The following is an 18,239-nucleotide window of genomic DNA, read 5'->3' as shown; positions in this document are numbered from 1 at the left end:
GAAGGAATGTTGTAAATAGTTAAACTAAGCACTGCGAATGATGACACTAATGGCATTGCTTGGTTGCTTTAGTTTAATATTTTAGTTTTCATATATTCTCCTGTTCTATTTCTGTTGTACACTTTTTAATTTGTATATTGGAAATATTATCTCTTGTTTTTATGCTGAATTGGTTCCTGTCGGTGTTAAAAAGGAAATAAAACACAAATCCAAACGAGACATTTCTGACAGGTTTTTGCTCAGACGGCTTACAGACACTAGCATGATCACCACAATTTGGAATGGGTACCTAACAGTATTACATCCAATGAATGCAAAACTAGGAGATGCCATCCTTAAACCAAAAATAATATCAAATGTAAATTGATCCCTTTTTGCTTCAGATTCTACTCTAAAATTTGATTTACAGAGCATGTCAATCATATAGGAGGGGCGGGACTTTCTAAGAAGCCAGCCAGTCACGGTAGCTTCCGCTTCCAAGCTGTGAGCTATGCATAACAATAACAACAACAGTACAGCTTCTGCGCCTTGTAATTATGTTAATTTAACTTAAGGTTGAATTCGTCGCACCAAAAACATGGTTCGGTGTGACATTTGACTTTCAACAAGCCTATAAGAAAGCGACAGTTTCTTCATCCAGTTAACATTAGCGTTCTAAGTAACGTTAAGCATTTGGCTAAAATAGAGAGCGCGACGGATATATCTAGCTAGCTAGCTACGGCGATTTTCAAGCAAGGCCTGAAACAGTAACCAAAAGCGACAGCCAGGACAGCCTCTCCGAGAAAAGGGAAGGCAACACTAAATTACTGATTTAACTCTCACAGAAGAGCGTGTGTCCTTAAAATGAGAGGTTCTTACGGAGACAGAGATCGAGACCGTGGCCGTGACAGAGGGTAAGCAGCTAACCAACGTTGGACCGTGCAAGCTAGCGCAAACTATTACTTGTTATAAAAGTTGTTAATGCGTTTGTTGCAATGGTGATAACATTAATATTCTAGCACAAAAAAATGTCATAAGAGCTAGCTAAACGTTGTGTGTCTCGTCATGTTGCAGGAGCCCTCGTTTCGGCTCCAGCAGAGGCGGCCCACCACCGGGTAGAAAGTTCGGGAACCCCGGGGACCGTTTGCGAAAGAAGAGATGGGACCTGGATGAGCTTCCGAAATTTGAAAAGGACTTTTATACTGAACATCCGGAAATACAGCGAATGACTCAGGTATTCCCGAAATATCACGGGAAAATCTTCTGATATACCTACATAATAGTGTAAACTTTTGTTTTGGGCATGAAACGATGGACTCTAGTGTAGAAAAAATGCTTTACACTGCTGGTGTTAAGTGGTTTTACACACTCAGTTGTCTTGTGCTGTCAGTATGATGTTGAGGAGTATTGCAGGAAGAAAGAAATCACTGTTCGAGGTTCAGGCTGCCCGAAGCCTGTCACTACCTTCCATCAGGCACAGTTTCCCCGTAAGCACATGCATACATGGGTATCTACACATTCACAGCAAATACAACTGCTAAACTGAATCTATCATTACCAGAATATGTCTTTTTTTCCATCTAGAATATGTATTGGATGTACTGATGCAGCAGAATTTCAAGGAGCCCACAGCCATTCAGGCACAAGGTTTCCCTCTGGCCCTCAGCGGGAGAGACATGGTGGGCATTGCTCAGACTGGCTCTGGGAAGACCTTATCGGTGAGACATGTGTCTTCCTCTGTTCCTCTGCAAAGGTGAATACATTGCATACTGGTGAATTACACAGCAGCATAATCCACTGACACCCCCCTCCCCTTTTGTTTCTACAGTACCTCCTGCCTGCCATTGTGCACATCAATCATCAGCCCTACTTGGAGCGTGGAGATGGACCCATTGTACGTGAATACAAAAGGAATACACTAATCAAGGAGTAATCTGCTTTTGGATAGTGCATGACGAATGATATTAAAGGGACTTAAAGCGATGGCACACGTTTTTTAGGCTATTTACATGCAGCGAACAACAAACGGTGCCAACCTGCACCACCAAACATTACAGTCTTCCAGCGTTCCAGCCAATAACCCATTCAAAGGGTTTGGGGGTTGCAGCACATAGGGATGGGATGATGGAGGGGCAAGCTAGCCTCGTTTTGTTTGACAATACTCAACAAGAAGTTACATCCCCCTACATCGCTTAGAGCACCTTTGCCATCTTCACACAACATTAAAGTGTCAATATACACTAAATGGTGGATTGTTCTGGCCTTATATGTCTGCACTGCAGTGCTTGGTTCTGGCCCCCACAAGAGAACTGGCGCAGCAGGTCCAGCAGGTGGCATACGACTATGGAAAGTCGTCCCGCATCAAAAGCACTTGTGTGTATGGGGGTGCTCCCAAGGGACCTCAAATCAGAGACCTGGAGAGAGGTTAGGAGTTTTTACTGTTTGCATTAACACAGTTTTGTGTCGCAGTACTATATGATACATTTATTTATTGTCTCTGTCAGCATTAACAATTGTTTTCGCACCAGACACTAGATTAGTCATTGATCTACTGTGTTTGTCTCTCCTAGGTGTTGAGATCTGCATTGCCACTCCAGGTCGTCTGATTGACTTCCTTGAGGCTGGAAAGACCAACCTGCGATGCTGTACATACTTGGTTCTGGATGAAGCCGACCGCATGCTGGATATGGGTTTTGAACCCCAGATTCGCAAGATTGTGGACCAGATCAGGGTAAAGCTCATACATTTATTTTTATAGAAAATCTATTTGTGTGTTTTAGCAGCAGTGAAATTCTGGCTTTAACAGCTTATACATTGTGTTTTAGTTTGTTTTTGCAACCCTTTTAATATCCGTCATTACTTATTTTTGTCTATGTGGTGTGCTCTTTGCTCAGCCCGACCGACAGACCCTGATGTGGAGTGCTACCTGGCCTAAAGAGGTTCGCCAGCTGGCAGAGGACTTTCTGAAAGACTATGTCCAAATTAATGTTGGAGCGCTGGAACTCAGCGCCAACCACAACATCCTTCAGATAGTTGATGTCTGTATGGATAGTGAGAAGGACCAAAAGTAAGTAAACCGGCCACATATCAGATCTTTCTTTTACTGCTTTGGTTTATTCCAGTTAGTTTGGTCTGTACTATTTAAGTCCCTTGTCCTTTTGTTAAATTTCTTGCTTGGTTGTGTTCCTGTTTACTGGAGGTCTTTCCCTTCCTATTAATCCTTAAATTAATGATTGTGGGCCCCATTTTTGAAGTGGTAAGTGAGGTGGATATACATGAATGTAATTTGTAAATATTTTAAAACTGGTCATTTATTTTTTTGTTTTCTTTCCTCAGGTTGCTCCAGCTGATGGAGGAGATCATGGCTGAGAAAGAAAACAAGACCATCATCTTCGTGGAGACCAAGAAACGATGTGACGATCTCACACGCAGGATGAGACGTGATGGGTGAGTAATGATAGGGTTCTACACTAGAGAAAGGCTTTGGAAACCAACAATAGCAAGAAATGCTGGGATGTCTATGTTGTAGCATCTGTCCCTATTCCAAATAAACATGAGATTAATACAGTTTGGTCAACATGTTTTGTATATGACCCACATGTTACTTGGAACAGGAATACATGCATTTCAATTTGGGGATTAACAATGTAAAATCATAGTGATATTAACTACATGGTAATTAATGTGAAAACGGGCTTGTCTCTCTTCTAGATGGCCAGCGATGTGTATTCATGGCGACAAAAGCCAGCCAGAGAGAGACTGGGTGTTAACAGGTACAACAAACATTTGAACAACAGCGACTTAAAGCATTTTGCCCCTTTTTTTCTTTTTTTTTTCTCTTTTAAGATGATGGTCAGCACCTGACCATCTATTCTTTGTCTTGTGTTTTAGAGTTTCGTAGCGGCAAGGCTCCCATCCTCATCGCTACGGACGTGGCTTCACGTGGTTTGGGTATGTCCTGTGTGCTCAAGTGCAAAGTAAATCATTTCCTCAGTATAACCACACACTGATATGGTACACATTTGACCAGTTAATATGTATAATTGTAACAATGGTCATATAATGATTAGACCTTTCATTGCATGTTTATTCAAGCAGGTTTATGATCAAAAGTTAACCACAAACGCAGACAGCCGCTTCTCAGAGAAATGTGTACCTTAGAAGTAAATCCTATTTGAAGAAGGGTTTCCTGTAAAGATTTGTTCTGTTGAATAACTCATAAAAACAACAGGAACATAGGAATAATGTTGAGTAAAGTGTGAAGATGTAAGGGGTGAGGCTCGTGAAGCAGCCCCTTACAGGATGGCAGTCAATCTTTAACCCTAATTCTATGTTCATTTGTTTTCTTTTCATTTTGTTTTCTTTGTTTTTTTTGTTTTTGTTTCCAAGTCTCTCCTTCGGCAACTAGAAGCACACAGGCCCTCGGGAGCCTGCAGCCGGACTCAGGCATGACAAATCGAAAGCTGACTTGGGGAGAGAGAGACGGCCTGATTAATCAGTCCCAGACTCAGCCATCTCCGCTGAAAACCTAGAACAGAGCCCACAAACAAAACTCTTCCCCCCTTCCAGGACACTTGCTGGGCGACGAGGGGGGGGGGGGGGGGGGGGGGGGGGGGGGGAGTGTGCGAGCGCGGAGTGCTGCTGGGCTTCCAAATTTGATCCAGGGTCAGGGGCGGCTGTCAGTCAAGGGGGCAAAGAGGGGGGTATGAAGGAGGGCGGGCTCCCCCTCAGCCATGCCATCATCAAAGTGACGCACCACTAATCAAATTAACTCAGAGACTCAGACTTAGATCATTTTTAACAACGTTTTATATATTTCTGTATTTATTCTGATAGGAGGTGAGTTAAGAAAGTTCTGCACATTCCTTGAGGAGATCCATTTCCATTCCCAATATCAAACGTTGGACTAACCACATTTTTGACCTAAATTGGTCCTGCAGATCAGTTTGATAGATCATACTGAAGTTGTGTGAAGCCGAGAAACAGTGGTGCGTTACGAGAAGACAGAGAAAGAGACAACTTCCAGGAAGTGAGGGTGGAAAGCAGCCAAAGCCGGGTATGGACGGCTATGCTGGAGTCTCCCCTCTGAACTGCCCCCTGATGCCAGCCCCTGACACCCCCCACCACTGGCTGTGCCGGCCGGCCTCTCCCTCTGCGGACGTCATGTCTGGTCCTGGCTGGCAGGAGTCCTGGCCTGGAGGAGCCACCTCTCTATAAACAATTCCCCTACCTCCTTTTCCTTTCTGTCCTTTCTTTCACTCAATTTCTCTGCCTCTATAAAACATCATCTCTTTTTTCCCTGCTGTCGTTTTCTCATTATCACTTCTCCCTGTCTTTTGCTAATTTCTTAATTGTTTCCTTCTGTCTCTCATTCGTCTCTTTTCTCTGCTTCTTTTTACCAAACATACTCCTTCAACCTCCCATCCTGGCTTCTATTATCTTCTTGTTGTTTTCTTTAAACCATTGCAGACCCCAACCCTTTATTTAACCATTGCCCCCTGTCCCTAAATCTACTGTTATTTCTGCTTTAACTAGTCAGAAGGACTAGCACGAACTGTCAGGACTCAAATTCCCTGGCAGAGCCCGCTCTCAGATCCCTCTTACAGAACACATCCACAAGGCTTCTCCTTAGAATCAGTTTCTTGTTACTAAACTCGTTGATATCACTGGCATTGGAAGTGACCATGGAGGCATTTGGAACAAGCCACTCTAATCAAAGCCAAAGAGAAAAAATCTACCACTTCCACCCCTCTACATTAAGACAATAAAGTGATTTGTAACTTTCACCCACTAATGTAAGAAATGGGAGAAGAATTTCTTCTTAAAAGAATGTAAGGTCCTTTACATGAATTTAGGATTCTTTACATGAAAGAATCCAGTAAGGCCTCTCTTCCCATCACCTTGTGGTAAAAACAGCCCAAACTCCAAAAACAGCATCCCAGCACAGTCCAGCTGGAGCTCTGGCCCGGACAGTTTCCAGCTTTGGGAGTGTTTTGGAGGAGTGGCGAGGTGGTTGAAGGGACTGCTTTTGTCCTGTGCTCTCTCCTCCTGCCCCTGCAGACCTCCCAGGACTGGTGATGGTTAAGGGGGGGGGGGGCATCACTAAATCTCTAATACAGCCTTACATAGCACTCTTGTGTAATTGGCATGGTAAGTAAATTCATTTCTTAATTGTGTATTGTAGACAGTAAACAGTTTCTTCATTTAATGGGTAAGTAAGTGCTTTCAGAGGAATATAGGTGTCTTGCAGGTATTGTCTGTCTAAGTGTTCCCAGTTCCAAAGGCACAAAACTTAAAATTCATTAAGGGAGTAACTTGATTGAATCAAGCGGTGTTAGTTTTGTTCTGACTTTTGTGTTTGTCTTTTCCATCCCTGTAACGGATCTCGTCACACCCCCATCCTCAACCTCTACTGGCTCAAATGTCAAAAGATGTGGAGGATGTCAAGTTTGTCATCAATTATGACTATCCCAACTCATCGGAGGACTACATCCATCGCATTGGTCGTACAGCCCGCAGCACCAACAAAGGCACCGCCTACACCTTCTTCACTCCGGGGAACCTCCGCCAGGCCCGCGAGCTGATCCGCGTGCTGGAGGAGGCCCGCCAGGCCATCAATCCCAAACTGCTGCAGCTAGTTGATACTGGACGGGGAGGAGGCGGAGGGGGTGAGAGGCACTTCCTGATGGATCAGATTACATCATAATTGATATAGCGGCTAAATAATTTAGCCGCTGAGATCTCACCATCAAAGAGGAATCAGTTTTGATGTTTTTTGAGGGAATTCTAGTTTTAATCTTTCCTAATGTCTTTAGTATGAGCGTATACACTTGACTGATAAAGATGTAGTGACTAGTCAAACATAGCAGTTTGATTGCGTTATATGCTCTCTATCTTCTTCTTTTTTTTAACCTCCAGGTGGCCGGCTTCGTTTTCGTGGCAGCTCCAATTCTAACAATCCCAACCTGATGTTCCAGGACACGTGTGACCGGCGAATGGGTTCTGTGGGTGGAGGCGGTAGCAGCGCCAAAGACACCCGCAGCAGCAGCAGCTATGGCCGAGATAGCCGTAGAGGAAGCAGCCGGGACCGGGAACGCTCCTCCTCATCTTCCTCTTCTCACAGGGATCGCAGCAGCAGGGACGGAGGACGCAGCTATGGCTCCAGCTCCAGCTCCAACTCATACGACCAGTATCAGAATAATAACAACAGCAGCAGCAGTAGTCAGTACAGCAGCTCTAGGGGCAGCTCTGGGTCGGGGGGTGGTGGAGTAGGGCAGGCCCCACCTTCTTCAGCCGGCCCCCAGCCTCTGATGGCCAAGCAGTTCAACCCTCCCCAGCCCATGGTGGGCCTGATGGGGCACTCGCCCTTCCCGTTTGCTCCTCCACAGCCACCCCCTCCATCAGGCCGAAAGTAATGTGATCTGTGCATCAGTCAAACACGCGCATGCACACACTCAAAATCAAGATATGGTTTCATTTAGACTGGTTCCCAGTTTGTTTATTAGCTGGGCAACACTTTTAGTTTTTGACTTTTTCTTTATTAATCAACATTATTTAGTGTGACAGAAGCTAGGCTGTGTCATTTGACTTAAAATTGGTTCGTACAAACATGCTGTTTTTGTATTGTGAACTTCTTTATGTGAGCGGTCACACATGGTTTGTGAAGTACTTTCCCCCTTTAGGTGTATCACAGGTAGGTGCTGAAGTTAATTCTTGTATAAAAGCTTGTTTGTGGTTTAGATTCAATATCTTTATTTTTGTGTTTGTAAGCTACACGATAAATTTTAATTGATTTAAAAGAAAATATGGAGGTCCTGGTGTAGTTTCAGCCCAATTAAGAAAAAAACTGGTTTTCCATAAAGGGATTTTTAGTTTTCCTTCTTTTGATACATAGATAATTTTGGCTACACAGAGGCAACTCTGGGGCTTTGTGTATCTATGGCTGCAGTTAAAGTCACATATAAATTAGACAAGTGTGTTTATCAAGACTCCACTGTAGATTAGATAACCTTCTTCAGATAATTACCAGTCTTTGAAGCAGTGATTGAGATTTTCCTAGCTAATACTAAGTCCCATTTTTACAGTTTAATAAAGCTCTGTATTGTAGCACTGTGTTGTCTTGAAATCCTTGACACTAAAATCCATGGAATCAGGTAGCTCTAAGTATTTTGTCTTCATGTGACAACAGAACACAAAAAGGCTTCCAGGTCACCAAGAAAAAAGAAAAAAAACTTTATTACCCATTTGGAGTAGTTTACCAGTGTTTTGCTCTTGCACATTGCACAAGTCAAATGTAGATAACAGGACTGCGATCATTGGTATTTATAAAGCAGTCTTATTGGAGATTAGTGCAGCGGAATGTGATCGAGAGCCTGTGGGAGGAGGAACTCTTCAGCGTGGCTGACATGCATCGCAGACTGTAGAAACAAGTTAAACGTGTTTTGAGACAAACACTGTGCTAAAGAGCACCTGGGCTCATCTCAGTTCGCATGAGGTTTCAATTCTTAAAATCACAAGCTAAAGAAAAGATCAGTCAAAATGTAACCTACACCCTACTGAAAATGTTTTGAATATATTAAGAATTTAAGGTTATAATGTGATATGATTTGTATCTCAGACAAACTGCAGACAATATGACTGACAACTGTAACGGATGAGAAAAAAATCCATTCTAACACACCACAAGTTAAATGTAAGAACTGCAAAGTAGGCACATATGGCAGACGATACACACCTCATGTTACAGTAAATGTTCTTAACACAAGATGAGGAAAAGATAGGAAACCAGTACAATCAAAAAAAGAATCTGTGCAAATCATATAGTGAAATCGGTCAATGCGAAAGAAATTGAGTGCTCTCTATACAGTCAACACAAAATACAACAAAACGTTGATCAAGTATAGCTTTGTTTTGCAAACTAAGAGCTGAGCTGTGTATAATGGTGACGTCCTTTCTCTTCTGGTGTGCCGGATTTCGCAAGCAGTCTGTCCCATGTCAAAAGAGCATGCAGAGGTGAGGGTAAATGCAACTGATAATTGATTCAAACTCACGCCAGGAGAGCAAAATATGCACACTTTTGATATAGTTTTTTTTCCCTCAGCACTGTCAAAATGAAAAGAAAATATGAAAAGACTGCAACAACTTTGGGAAAGCATGTTGAAGGTCTGTCTTAAAAGCAGCCACATACAGCAGACAAGACCTTGATTCATTTAGAACAAAGCATACGCACGTTACACTGAGCGTGATCCAAGGGAAATAATCAATACCTATTAAAGAAAGTACAATGTGTTTAAAAAGGAAATCGGGCGTATGCAGCTCGTTGAGTTGGTTTAGGAAGGAAGCTGAGCCTGAAAGCGAGAGTCTGTCAGGTTGTGGTTGTGTTTAAATGCTATAGGTCACCCCACGTCTCTGGAGGAGGAAACTGTTCTAGACTGCCACTCTCACTGTGCTCCAGCTCTCCCATGGTGAAGGTTAGTCTGTACTGCAGCTGCACTTTCTCCTGAAGCACAAACAAAGAGGTAGAAAGAATTAGAGTCCTCTGAACCTATCTTACAGTCATGAGTCAGAAGCACTACTCGGAGATACAACAGGATAACTACAGACTGATCACTGCCATTGTGACTTCCCCAGCTCCCTGGACCGGAGGTAGTAAAATCATTTTCTTTTGTATTTTTTCCATTCTTGTTTCTACATAGTATTGGATGCAATTTAATTTCTTCTACTTGGTAGTGTCACTTTTTTAATGATGCAACTTAGAATCAAGCTGAGCTGTGGCTTGACATACTCTGCTCATTCTGACAACACATACTGTCCCAGCCTGCGAAGACAACTGTAAAGTGATGTTTGCAGGGTAGTGTGTTTTTCCAGGGATTATTTTCTTTCAAAAACTTTCCATTTCTTGCTGTAGTTGTCGGCAGAGTGTCTACATATCTAATTGTGAAAAATTAATAACATTAAGACACTTAAAACCAACCAATCAAGGGGCTTTTACAATCTGTACAGCATAAGAAACCCTCATACAGGAAGACTTTCTGGTTACTGTCCTGCTTGAGGAATTTAAGTCCAGTGGAATGTAATTTTCATGCAGTATAGACGCACAGGGGAGGTTCTTTTAAGGGAGAAACGTGATGTCTAGAACAGGTAAAAATCGGTGCGTACCTTGTTTGGGTTGGCCAGCAGCAGGATCTGTGTGACAGCAGCAGGTTGAAGGATGGGGTTGAAAGCTGGGAGCTCTGTTCCTGATGGAGTCTGCAGCTTCACTGCCATAGACTACAGTTGAGAAATGAAACAAAAAAACATTCTTTCTTCACTGAGACAATTAATCGGCTGCAGTGGTTCAGTAACAACTGTATCTAATGGGAGACGAAGGCCTTGAGGTGTCTCACTGCTGACCTTTGGAGCCGTGGTGTGGAAGTTTATGTTTGTGACGGGGACAGGAGCAGATGACAACATGGAGATGATCACCACCAGCACGTCAGGACGAGACGGAGGCGAGTCGCGGGCAAAGTGAAAGAGAACCCGCAGACTGTGTCCGTCAAACACAGTCACAGGTAACAGACTACCTGGAGAAAGAAAGGACAGAGAGACAGAGGCGAGAGAGAAGAGGAGCTGAGCATATCATTCTGTACTTTCTAGGTGCACAGAAGCATGAAGCCATCAAGCTCACTTACTGGGCTTAATGGATTCTAGCGGTACAAAAACATCAGTCAGCGTGACTTCTGCAGAAGGAGTCTCACTGTGAGTGGGACTGGGCTGGGAGTTGAGGAGAAGTGGCGGAGGTTCAGCGGCGAAGGTTGGGATGGGGTTCGGGGTAATGTTGTGGCCAGACTTGCTCTGGAGATCTCTCAGAGTTGGTTTGCACTGCTGCTTGTCCCTAAAGACAGATAAGTAAACAATTCACTTGTGTGTGCGCGCTTGTAATTGAAGCTTTATAAATGTAATGTTACAATATCTCCCTTCAATATTGTATCTTGAATTTAAAGACTTGCCAATTTTAAAAAGAAAAATTCCCCTTTAATTAAGTGCATAAGGGCACAAAACCTCTAAGGGGCATTTTGAGCCATGCAGGCAACCAAGAGTTACCTAAAGAACAGCCAGAATGAAAATGTGAGGAAAACATTAAAAGCAGATAACTGTTGTTGCTCTGATCAGTATAGAGTACAGTAGCTGGGTTCTAGGAGTGTCCGATGTTTGAAAACTAGACAGAAATCCTTTACCAACATCAGCTGCTACTTCAATAATTAATTCATTATACTTAAATAGAGCTTTATCATAGACACTCAAAGCGCTACGGGGGAGGCTTACCCTGTGTGTGTCACCCACCAGGGTGATGCACGGCAGCCTTACGACGCCAGATGCTCACCAGCAGTTCGGCAGAGAAACATGTTTTAAGTGGTGGGGGAAACCGGAGAAAACCCACGCAGACACGGGGAGAACATGCAAACTCCACACAGAAAGGCCTGGGACGACCAGGGTTCAAGCCTGGTACTTGCTGTAAGGCCACAATGCTAACCATTGGGCTACCATACTGCAATAATCCATTTAAACTACACATCCAGACAAGCACATCAAACTAAAATGTGAGGTTATTTCCCACAGTACTGTGACAGTAGTGGAAGTTAAATACCATTTGACCTGCAGGCCCTCTGGAGGCAGGGACTGCTGCATCAGTGTCTTCCCTAGCAGTTCCAGCTCATCCAGAGCCGAGTTCCCAGGGGTGGAGGCAGACGAGAGAGGCTGAGAGTAGGAGGGCGGGTCTGGACTCAGGAGGAGACTGGGTGCTGCTGGGATGTCTGTCTCTCTGCTGTCAGAGGACTGCAAGTAGAAAGTGAGAGTTAAATAGTGGCAATGCTGTGCCACAATCTTTGCACAGCATTGCTTACTGCACCTTTTAAGAGCAATGATGCCCATTGCCTTGAATTTTATAAAGAAGTTGTGAAGAAGTTTTACAAATGACATCAGTATAACAGATAATAATAATAATAATAATAATATTACCTGGAAGGAGTCCCAGGCTGTGGAGTCCTCAGGCTGGGAGTGAGGGTTGGAGGCGTGTGTTCCTTCACTTAAACCTGTTGGTAGTAGCACTACTTTAGGTTTAACTCCTAGAGAACGTCACACAATCACTATTAATATTGTGCTTATGGCGTATTGGTGTCGGATGTGCACTTACCGAGTGACATGAGCTCGTCATCGAGGAGACTGATCCTCATCTCCTGCGAAGGGGCGTTGAGGCTGTCTGTTGGAGTGGGGAACTCTGGGAAGGACGGAGGCGACTGTGGCGATGTGTCCAATCCTGACAGATCTAGCAGTGCTGTCCCTCCACCTGTGAGAAATGGATTTAACCCAGTGGATTTAAAACTAAATAAATAAAAAAAAGACCAAAAACAAACACCAGAAAGTTTTTAATCTACAAATGTTTCTGTATTAAAAACTCAATATCTATTGACACACTCGTAACGTGTTTCTGTGCTCAGTGCTCCACCCACCTGTTTGTTTCTGTGCGTTGAATGTGTTGTTGCCGTTTACTATTTCTCCCTTCACCTGCTGCTTGTACTGGTTGATGATGTGAGTCAGGCTGTCGTTGGCCTGCAGGATCTCCGCTGTGGGAAGACACGAGAAAATACTGCTTATTGTTTTCAGTGTTACAAGAAATGTCTAAAGTGATGTCTGTCCTGCTGGGCAGCGGGGTGGACCGGAGCTTAGAAAACAAATCAGAACCCAAAAAATTTTGTATGCAAAAATCTTTCACGCAGAGGTAAAGGAACGCTGCCTACACGTATTGGATAAGAGATTTGGTGAAAGCCAGCACTGGTTTCCATAAATAAATAAATAGATGGATGGATGGATGGATGGTTACTAGGGAATACAGTGACCCGCAACTCTATGGGCTTGAGGAGAAATAAAGGCAAAGTTTCTTCAATAAGTCAGCTGTAATTATCCAACCAAGTTTTTCTGTATTTTTTGATATTTTACAGTGAATTGCAAATGGGTCATGAAATAATGAAAGAAGCGGCAGTGCTGGATATCAAAGATTCATGGAGGACGAAGGCAGTAAAGACACTTAATGTGTATCTAAAGAGTGTGGTAATATATGCTTTAACGCTGATTGGCATCAGCTTTTAATGATTCATAGCTCTTATGTATCTTTTCTTTATTGTGGGCACGTCTCTGATGCTCTTATCAGACACAAGGCAGAGTTTAGTGTCTTATTGGAAGCCTCTAAGATGAAAGATAAAAAAACAACAACAGTTTAACGTTTCAATCAATTACCTTTATTGTCTTTTGCTCAGCCTGCTGAGGTCTAGTAGAGCGAAAGATATTTCTACAGCAAATAAATCATGAAAAATAATAGCAGATGAATAAAAGTAATGCTCACCCAGAGCCTCGTCGTTGTCCTCCGTATCACTTGCCAGTCGGAACAGTGTTGGTCTCATTTTCTCACAGCGCTGGTACAGGTCCTGGCCACACACACACACACACATAACACACTATATTAAATACCTTCGAAATCGAATGTCTGCCTCTGTACACTGAACGGTCTTGATCTCCCTCTGATCAAAAGCATCTTTGAGTTCACCTGTAAGAGTTCGGCGTTGCTCTGATTGTCGGCGGTGCTGTCGTAGTCCTGCAGAAGCTGCGAGAGCAGAGCGACGCTCTCCTTCACCTCCTGTATGGTGTTCACCCGCTTTGACACTTTCTCTGCTCGCTTCTGATCCTGCGACAGACGAGAGACAAAAATCTAGAACGGCACACATAGCGGGACGTGACCACAAACATGTGCATGTTGCGTATGTAAATGAAACATGCATGAAGCAAGCTGCTGAAACCTAAAATAGCAACACAAAAACACAGCCAACGGGGAGAGGCCATTTCAAAACACAACTCCCTCCAAGGTAACCAACCCACTTCCTCAATGAGCTCATTTTTCTGCCACCAGTGTGGCACTCTGGTATTTAACTCCTTTTCTCAAAAATCACTTAAAAAAAAAAAAAAAGAATCAAGAATGTAGCCCTTAAAAGTGAATATGCAGTCCATGTAGAACAGAAAGGTGTAATTTATAAAAAGGAGTATGAAGGAGGAGAAGGAAACCAGTTTACCTCTTGGACCATTTCCTTGATGAGTTTGTTGGCAGCTTTTAGGTCATCAGGGTGCGAGCTATTCAGCAGGCGAGACAACATCTGACAAAGAAGGGAGAGACAGGCAGCGTTGCCATGGTGAAAAATGAGTCAACAGAATTTAGAAAACCCCAAAGGGAATACAAGCACAATCAAGACAACATGCACAGTGGGTAGGAAACTGGCTCAAGTCACATTTTATTCTTGTGTTGGAAAGCATCTTTTCATTATTGAGATTGTTTTTCTTTTAACAGACAAGTCTTTACTTTTGACTTCTCCTCGTCCTCAAAAATCGCATTCTTGGGTCTGGGTGGAGGGAGGTTCAGTAGTTTGTCAGGTGCCAGCTCTGGGTCTTGTTTAATGATACCTGATTTACAAACACAGAAAAAGGGAGAAAAAAAACAGTTAAATGCTTCCAATCATTACTTATCACTGTAATTATTATACATTGCTTTAGCCATTATTACTATGTAAATAACTGAACTAAGTTAATCTTAAAGTTATAGTGCGCAGTTTCTGTTGCCCCGATAAGGAATTCTAAGTAAGGACTACAAACCTGTCCACATGATATAAGCCTCCAGATCGTACCCCCTCCCCACCCACCGCCATGCAGTTGCTAGATTTTAAGGAGGACATGGAGGATTAAAAAAACATGGACTCTTCAGAAAAGAGAATTATCTTCACTTGATTTTCTGCATGCAAAAGTCCCCGGACGCCACAATCTTCTGAACACAGCCACACTGAGAAATACAGAGAAAGTTGTGTGGAGTTGATGGTCTTAATTAGCTTTGTAGCAACTCATTTGGCAATGGCTTGAATGTAATGGGCGTTTATTAACATCAAAAAGATACGCACTAAAGCTTTAATAAGTGACTGTGGCTGCAACCTTTTTTTGCCTTCAAACAACTTTGGAAGTTAGCCTCCCACCTTGTTTCCTCAGCATCTGATAGGCATCTGAGATCTTGGCCTCCTCGGGTAACCCCAAAGTCCAGCTAAAGATCAACTCCAAAACCTTCTTTTTTACTGGCTCTGGTGACCGGGAGCCCAGGTACTGAGTGAGGGATTTAGAAAAGATAAGATAAGAAAACCTTTATTTGTCCCACAGTGGGGAAATTGCAGACAACAACCGAGTGATTTACACACAGCAGACGTGATTAAAATAAAATAAACTGTCAAACATAGATGGACTCAGACAGACACAGAGTGTCTTACCTTTGGAGAAACTACTTTGATGAGTTCATTGAGAAAACGGAACTTTCCCACTTCACTGTGAAACCTTTTCCCACAGTTTTTCATACACGTCTCCAGAACCTAGACAAGAAATACAATGCAAAAAATTAAACAATTTGAAAAGGACAATATCATGCTCTAAAATGTCATCTAAAACTGTTTATGTCCTATTTAGACAAACCGTTAAGGTGAATTTAGGTTTCTTTTTACATTACTACTGTATAATCCCGACAATATGAATAATGAAGATGAAGATGTGTGGATGAAATCTGCCAACAGTTGAAATCTTAAAGCAGTAAAATAATAGAAAGTCTAAAAACCAAAATTTAAATATCTGTATGATTGGTAGGGTAGAAAACTAGCAGAGGCTTCGTAAAGTAGTAAAAAAACTTAACATTTTCTCTGAAAACTAGGATTAGCAGTACGGAGGCAGCTGATTCAGTGTTAGATCTGAACTCACCAGCAGGGCCTGCATGGCCTCCCACTCCTGTGGGGACTGGATCTTGTGGGCCAGGAGCCTGGTGGCCAGCTGAGGTCTGGAACACAAGTCACAAACCAAACTGAATGTCCAGAGCAGTTGAGGGGAAGTGAGGGAATGCAAGTGGGATAAACTGGGCTGAAAGTAGTGCTGAGCAAGATATCGATCTTAATTTGTACTTAGCACATGCAGGTATTGTATTGAAAACTGTACATATGTGAATTTACATTCAAAGTTAAGTTAACAAAGAGGAAGGATTTCATTGATTTTAAAATTAATCAGGGAAACGTCTTTGGTTGAAAAGATAACCACTACCACAGCCGGGGTCTCCAGGATGAAGAAACTCGGATCAGCAACAATCAGAACACAATTGATGTATGAAGCACAAAGAAAATGTCCTCTTACCCCTCCAAATCATTGTTGAGCTGGTCACAGAAGGCATGTATGCTACTCCAGTCGGTGTCTCTGTTCAGCGGGTTGGTGGCTCTGTCTGAAATGTTAGAAAATGGGATGCAAGACAACAGTGGAGATGCATGTTAGTTCAGCTTTACTGCATTATATCACTGTAATTATTCTGGTATTAGAATACATGCAGTATGTCGGAGGTGTTGGTTACTGTTAAATTATGTATCAGTCCACCTGTTCAGACACTACTTCTCCATCTAAAACTAATGCAGTCTTTTTATGTCCATTTGGGTTCCATATTTTTGAAACACCTCTGAATATAATTCAACAGAACAGCAACTAAAGCATTATAACCTAGGGTATTTTTCTGTTGGTATTATAATAATAATAATAATACATTTGATTTTTAAAGTCGCCTTTCTCATTTGAGCTAGCAGAAAAGTTAGTTAAGACGGCAGCTAGCATCAATATTTACAACCAAAATACCTTTACAGATGTAAATGTTGAGTCAAAATGTTTAAGCTTTTCACAATAAAGCCTAACATGTCACATGCTTCCCCGGTGAATCCGTGGTTTCAAATTAAAATCCTCTGTCACATTACCCCAGCATGCCAAAGTGCAGAGAAATGTATAGGGCAGGTGCTAAGGTCCCTGTGGCTAGCTGGCTGTCGGTAGTCACACTGTGTCACTGTCTCGCTCGTCTAGAACTTTCTTACGAGGCCATAGCTATGCCCTAATCATAGTCTAACCTCGGTGAATAATATCGCCCATCCTCACGTGAACTTGTCGCCCACTACCTGGCTAGTTAAGCCATCGAGCCGTAAAGCTAAAGCTAGCTACAGCTGGCTGTGTAAGTTAGCCTGTGTTGTGTGTTGACAGCTGGCAGGCACAGCAGCTCCGGAGCTAACGTTAGCATCCTGGATGTGGCGGCAGGGTCCGAGCCCCCTCTGCAGACACGTGTGGTGAGCTGTCGTCTCATCTACAACAACTTGCGGATAATTATTTGTGAGTGTCCGGTTGTCCAGAAAACACTTGCTCGGTTGAATAACGTTACGTTTTAAATACTCACTGATACGAGACTCCAAACTCTCGGTATCGGGAGGCGCAGCCATCACTGCGAGATTTATGTATATGCGCTGGTCTCGCGACGGACGCAGGGCACGTAATGGCAGAAGAGACTCAGAACTAGAGGGCATAGAAGAAACATTTTACATTTCAAACCAAGGATTTTGAAGATATTTGTACTCTGTCTACATACAATGTGTAAACACTTTGCCGTATTTGTTTTTAATTTGCATATAATAATCATGGTTGATGTTTAAGTGTAGGCCTACTGGTGTAATGCATTACACACATTGCTCTCTTTTAAACTAACATCTTCACGAGAGTTGTCATTATGTGTATTATAATTATTTGTTTAGTGTAATTTGTAAATCAATGTTGCATTTTAGCCACACAAGCTCATTAAGCGTAAACAGAGAAAATAACAATTCTAGTAATTCAATTTCTATGATTGGAAACCAGAGTCAAGTGAGCAAACCGGAATCAAACTCCTTCAAATTAAAAGCAGGCAATTTAGTTCGCGTCTTCACCACCAATATGTGCCTATTTGAGAACATGTTGAACCAAGGTACGCTTACTTTGGTATAATCCATAAACACGTCACGGTTTGCCTCTTAGTTCTAATTTTTGTAGCCGCGAAAGTTAATGCTGCTTTAGTTTTCTAACTTGTTTGGCCGGAAGTGCTTATTTAAACTTTACTGACGACTGACAAAACTTTTCCAGTGTTTATGGTTTGTTGTAGGCTTAAACTAAGGCAATAACTGTGACGGAGGATTTAAATCGGCAAATTGCCTGTTTTGATGATACCATAAAACAGTATGTTAAATCTAGCTGCCACGTTCTGAATGGAAAGAGAAGAGAAATTAAGTTGTAACCAGAAACCTCCCCTGCCTAATTATAGCCAAAGATCCTCTAAACCGCTAAGCATCTCTGTTGCAGAGAAGCCGCTCTGTGTCTCCCTCTAGCGG

The 18,239-nt window shown here is 42.7% G+C and overlaps 2 protein-coding genes across 2 annotated transcripts; one reads left to right on the top strand and one right to left on the bottom strand.

Moving 5' to 3' along the window:
• Positions 1-472: 472 nt before the first annotated feature.
• Positions 473-8,085, top strand: LOC117957464 (probable ATP-dependent RNA helicase DDX17). Its single transcript, XM_034893222.1, has 13 exons — positions 473-893; positions 1,054-1,213; positions 1,370-1,466; positions 1,564-1,697; positions 1,808-1,873; positions 2,262-2,403; positions 2,550-2,710; positions 2,874-3,046; positions 3,316-3,426; positions 3,691-3,752; positions 3,871-3,930; positions 6,411-6,647; positions 6,898-8,085. Exons 1-13 carry the CDS (start codon positions 844-846, stop codon positions 7,392-7,394), a joined length of 1,950 nt encoding a protein of 649 aa, XP_034749113.1. The 5' UTR covers positions 473-843; the 3' UTR covers positions 7,395-8,085.
• An 853-nt stretch (positions 8,086-8,938) lies between these two features.
• Positions 8,939-17,383, bottom strand: LOC117957462 (ADP-ribosylation factor-binding protein GGA1-like). Its single transcript, XM_034893220.1, has 17 exons — positions 17,279-17,383; positions 16,210-16,294; positions 15,787-15,862; positions 15,309-15,407; positions 15,024-15,147; positions 14,363-14,463; positions 14,079-14,159; positions 13,559-13,696; positions 13,358-13,439; positions 12,468-12,581; positions 12,152-12,304; positions 11,977-12,050; positions 11,606-11,793; positions 10,650-10,852; positions 10,372-10,541; positions 10,138-10,248; positions 8,939-9,478 (listed from the first exon to the last, which is right to left on the bottom strand). Exons 1-17 carry the CDS (start codon positions 17,319-17,321, stop codon positions 9,368-9,370), a joined length of 1,953 nt encoding a protein of 650 aa, XP_034749111.1. The 5' UTR covers positions 17,322-17,383; the 3' UTR covers positions 8,939-9,367.
• Between the last annotated feature and the right edge of the window lie 856 nt (positions 17,384-18,239).

This window comes from Etheostoma cragini, chromosome 15, assembly GCF_013103735.1.
Source record: "Etheostoma cragini isolate CJK2018 chromosome 15, CSU_Ecrag_1.0, whole genome shotgun sequence".
Taxonomy (NCBI): Eukaryota; Metazoa; Chordata; class Actinopteri; order Perciformes; family Percidae; genus Etheostoma; species Etheostoma cragini.
The sequence above is the reverse complement of the archived record's forward strand: the minus strand, read 5'-3'. Positions and strand labels throughout refer to the sequence as shown.

What these genes read in the sequence shown, in the direction of transcription:
- LOC117957464 (XM_034893222.1), top strand. Translation starts at nt 844, where the DNA reads ATGAGAGGTTCTTACGGAGACAGAGATCGAGACCGTGGCCGTGACAGA. An exon ending in AGATTGTGGACCAGATCAGG is followed by an intron (nt 2,711 to 2,873) that starts GTAAAGCTCATA and finishes CTCTTTGCTCAG; the next exon opens with CCCGACCGACAGACCCTGAT. An exon ending in CGCAGGATGAGACGTGATGG is followed by an intron (nt 3,427 to 3,690) that starts GTGAGTAATGAT and finishes TCTCTCTTCTAG; the next exon opens with ATGGCCAGCGATGTGTATTC.
- LOC117957462 (XM_034893220.1), bottom strand. Translation starts at nt 17,321, where the DNA reads ATGGCTGCGCCTCCCGATACCGAGAGTTTGGAGTCTCGTATCA. An exon ending in GGACAACGACGAGGCTCTGG is followed by an intron (nt 12,582 to 13,357) that starts GTGAGCATTACT and finishes GTCTTCCCACAG; the next exon opens with CGGAGATCCTGCAGGCCAAC. An exon ending in GAGGGCCTGCAGGTCAAATG is followed by an intron (nt 10,853 to 11,605) that starts GTATTTAACTTC and finishes ATCTGTCTTTAG; the next exon opens with GGACAAGCAGCAGTGCAAAC.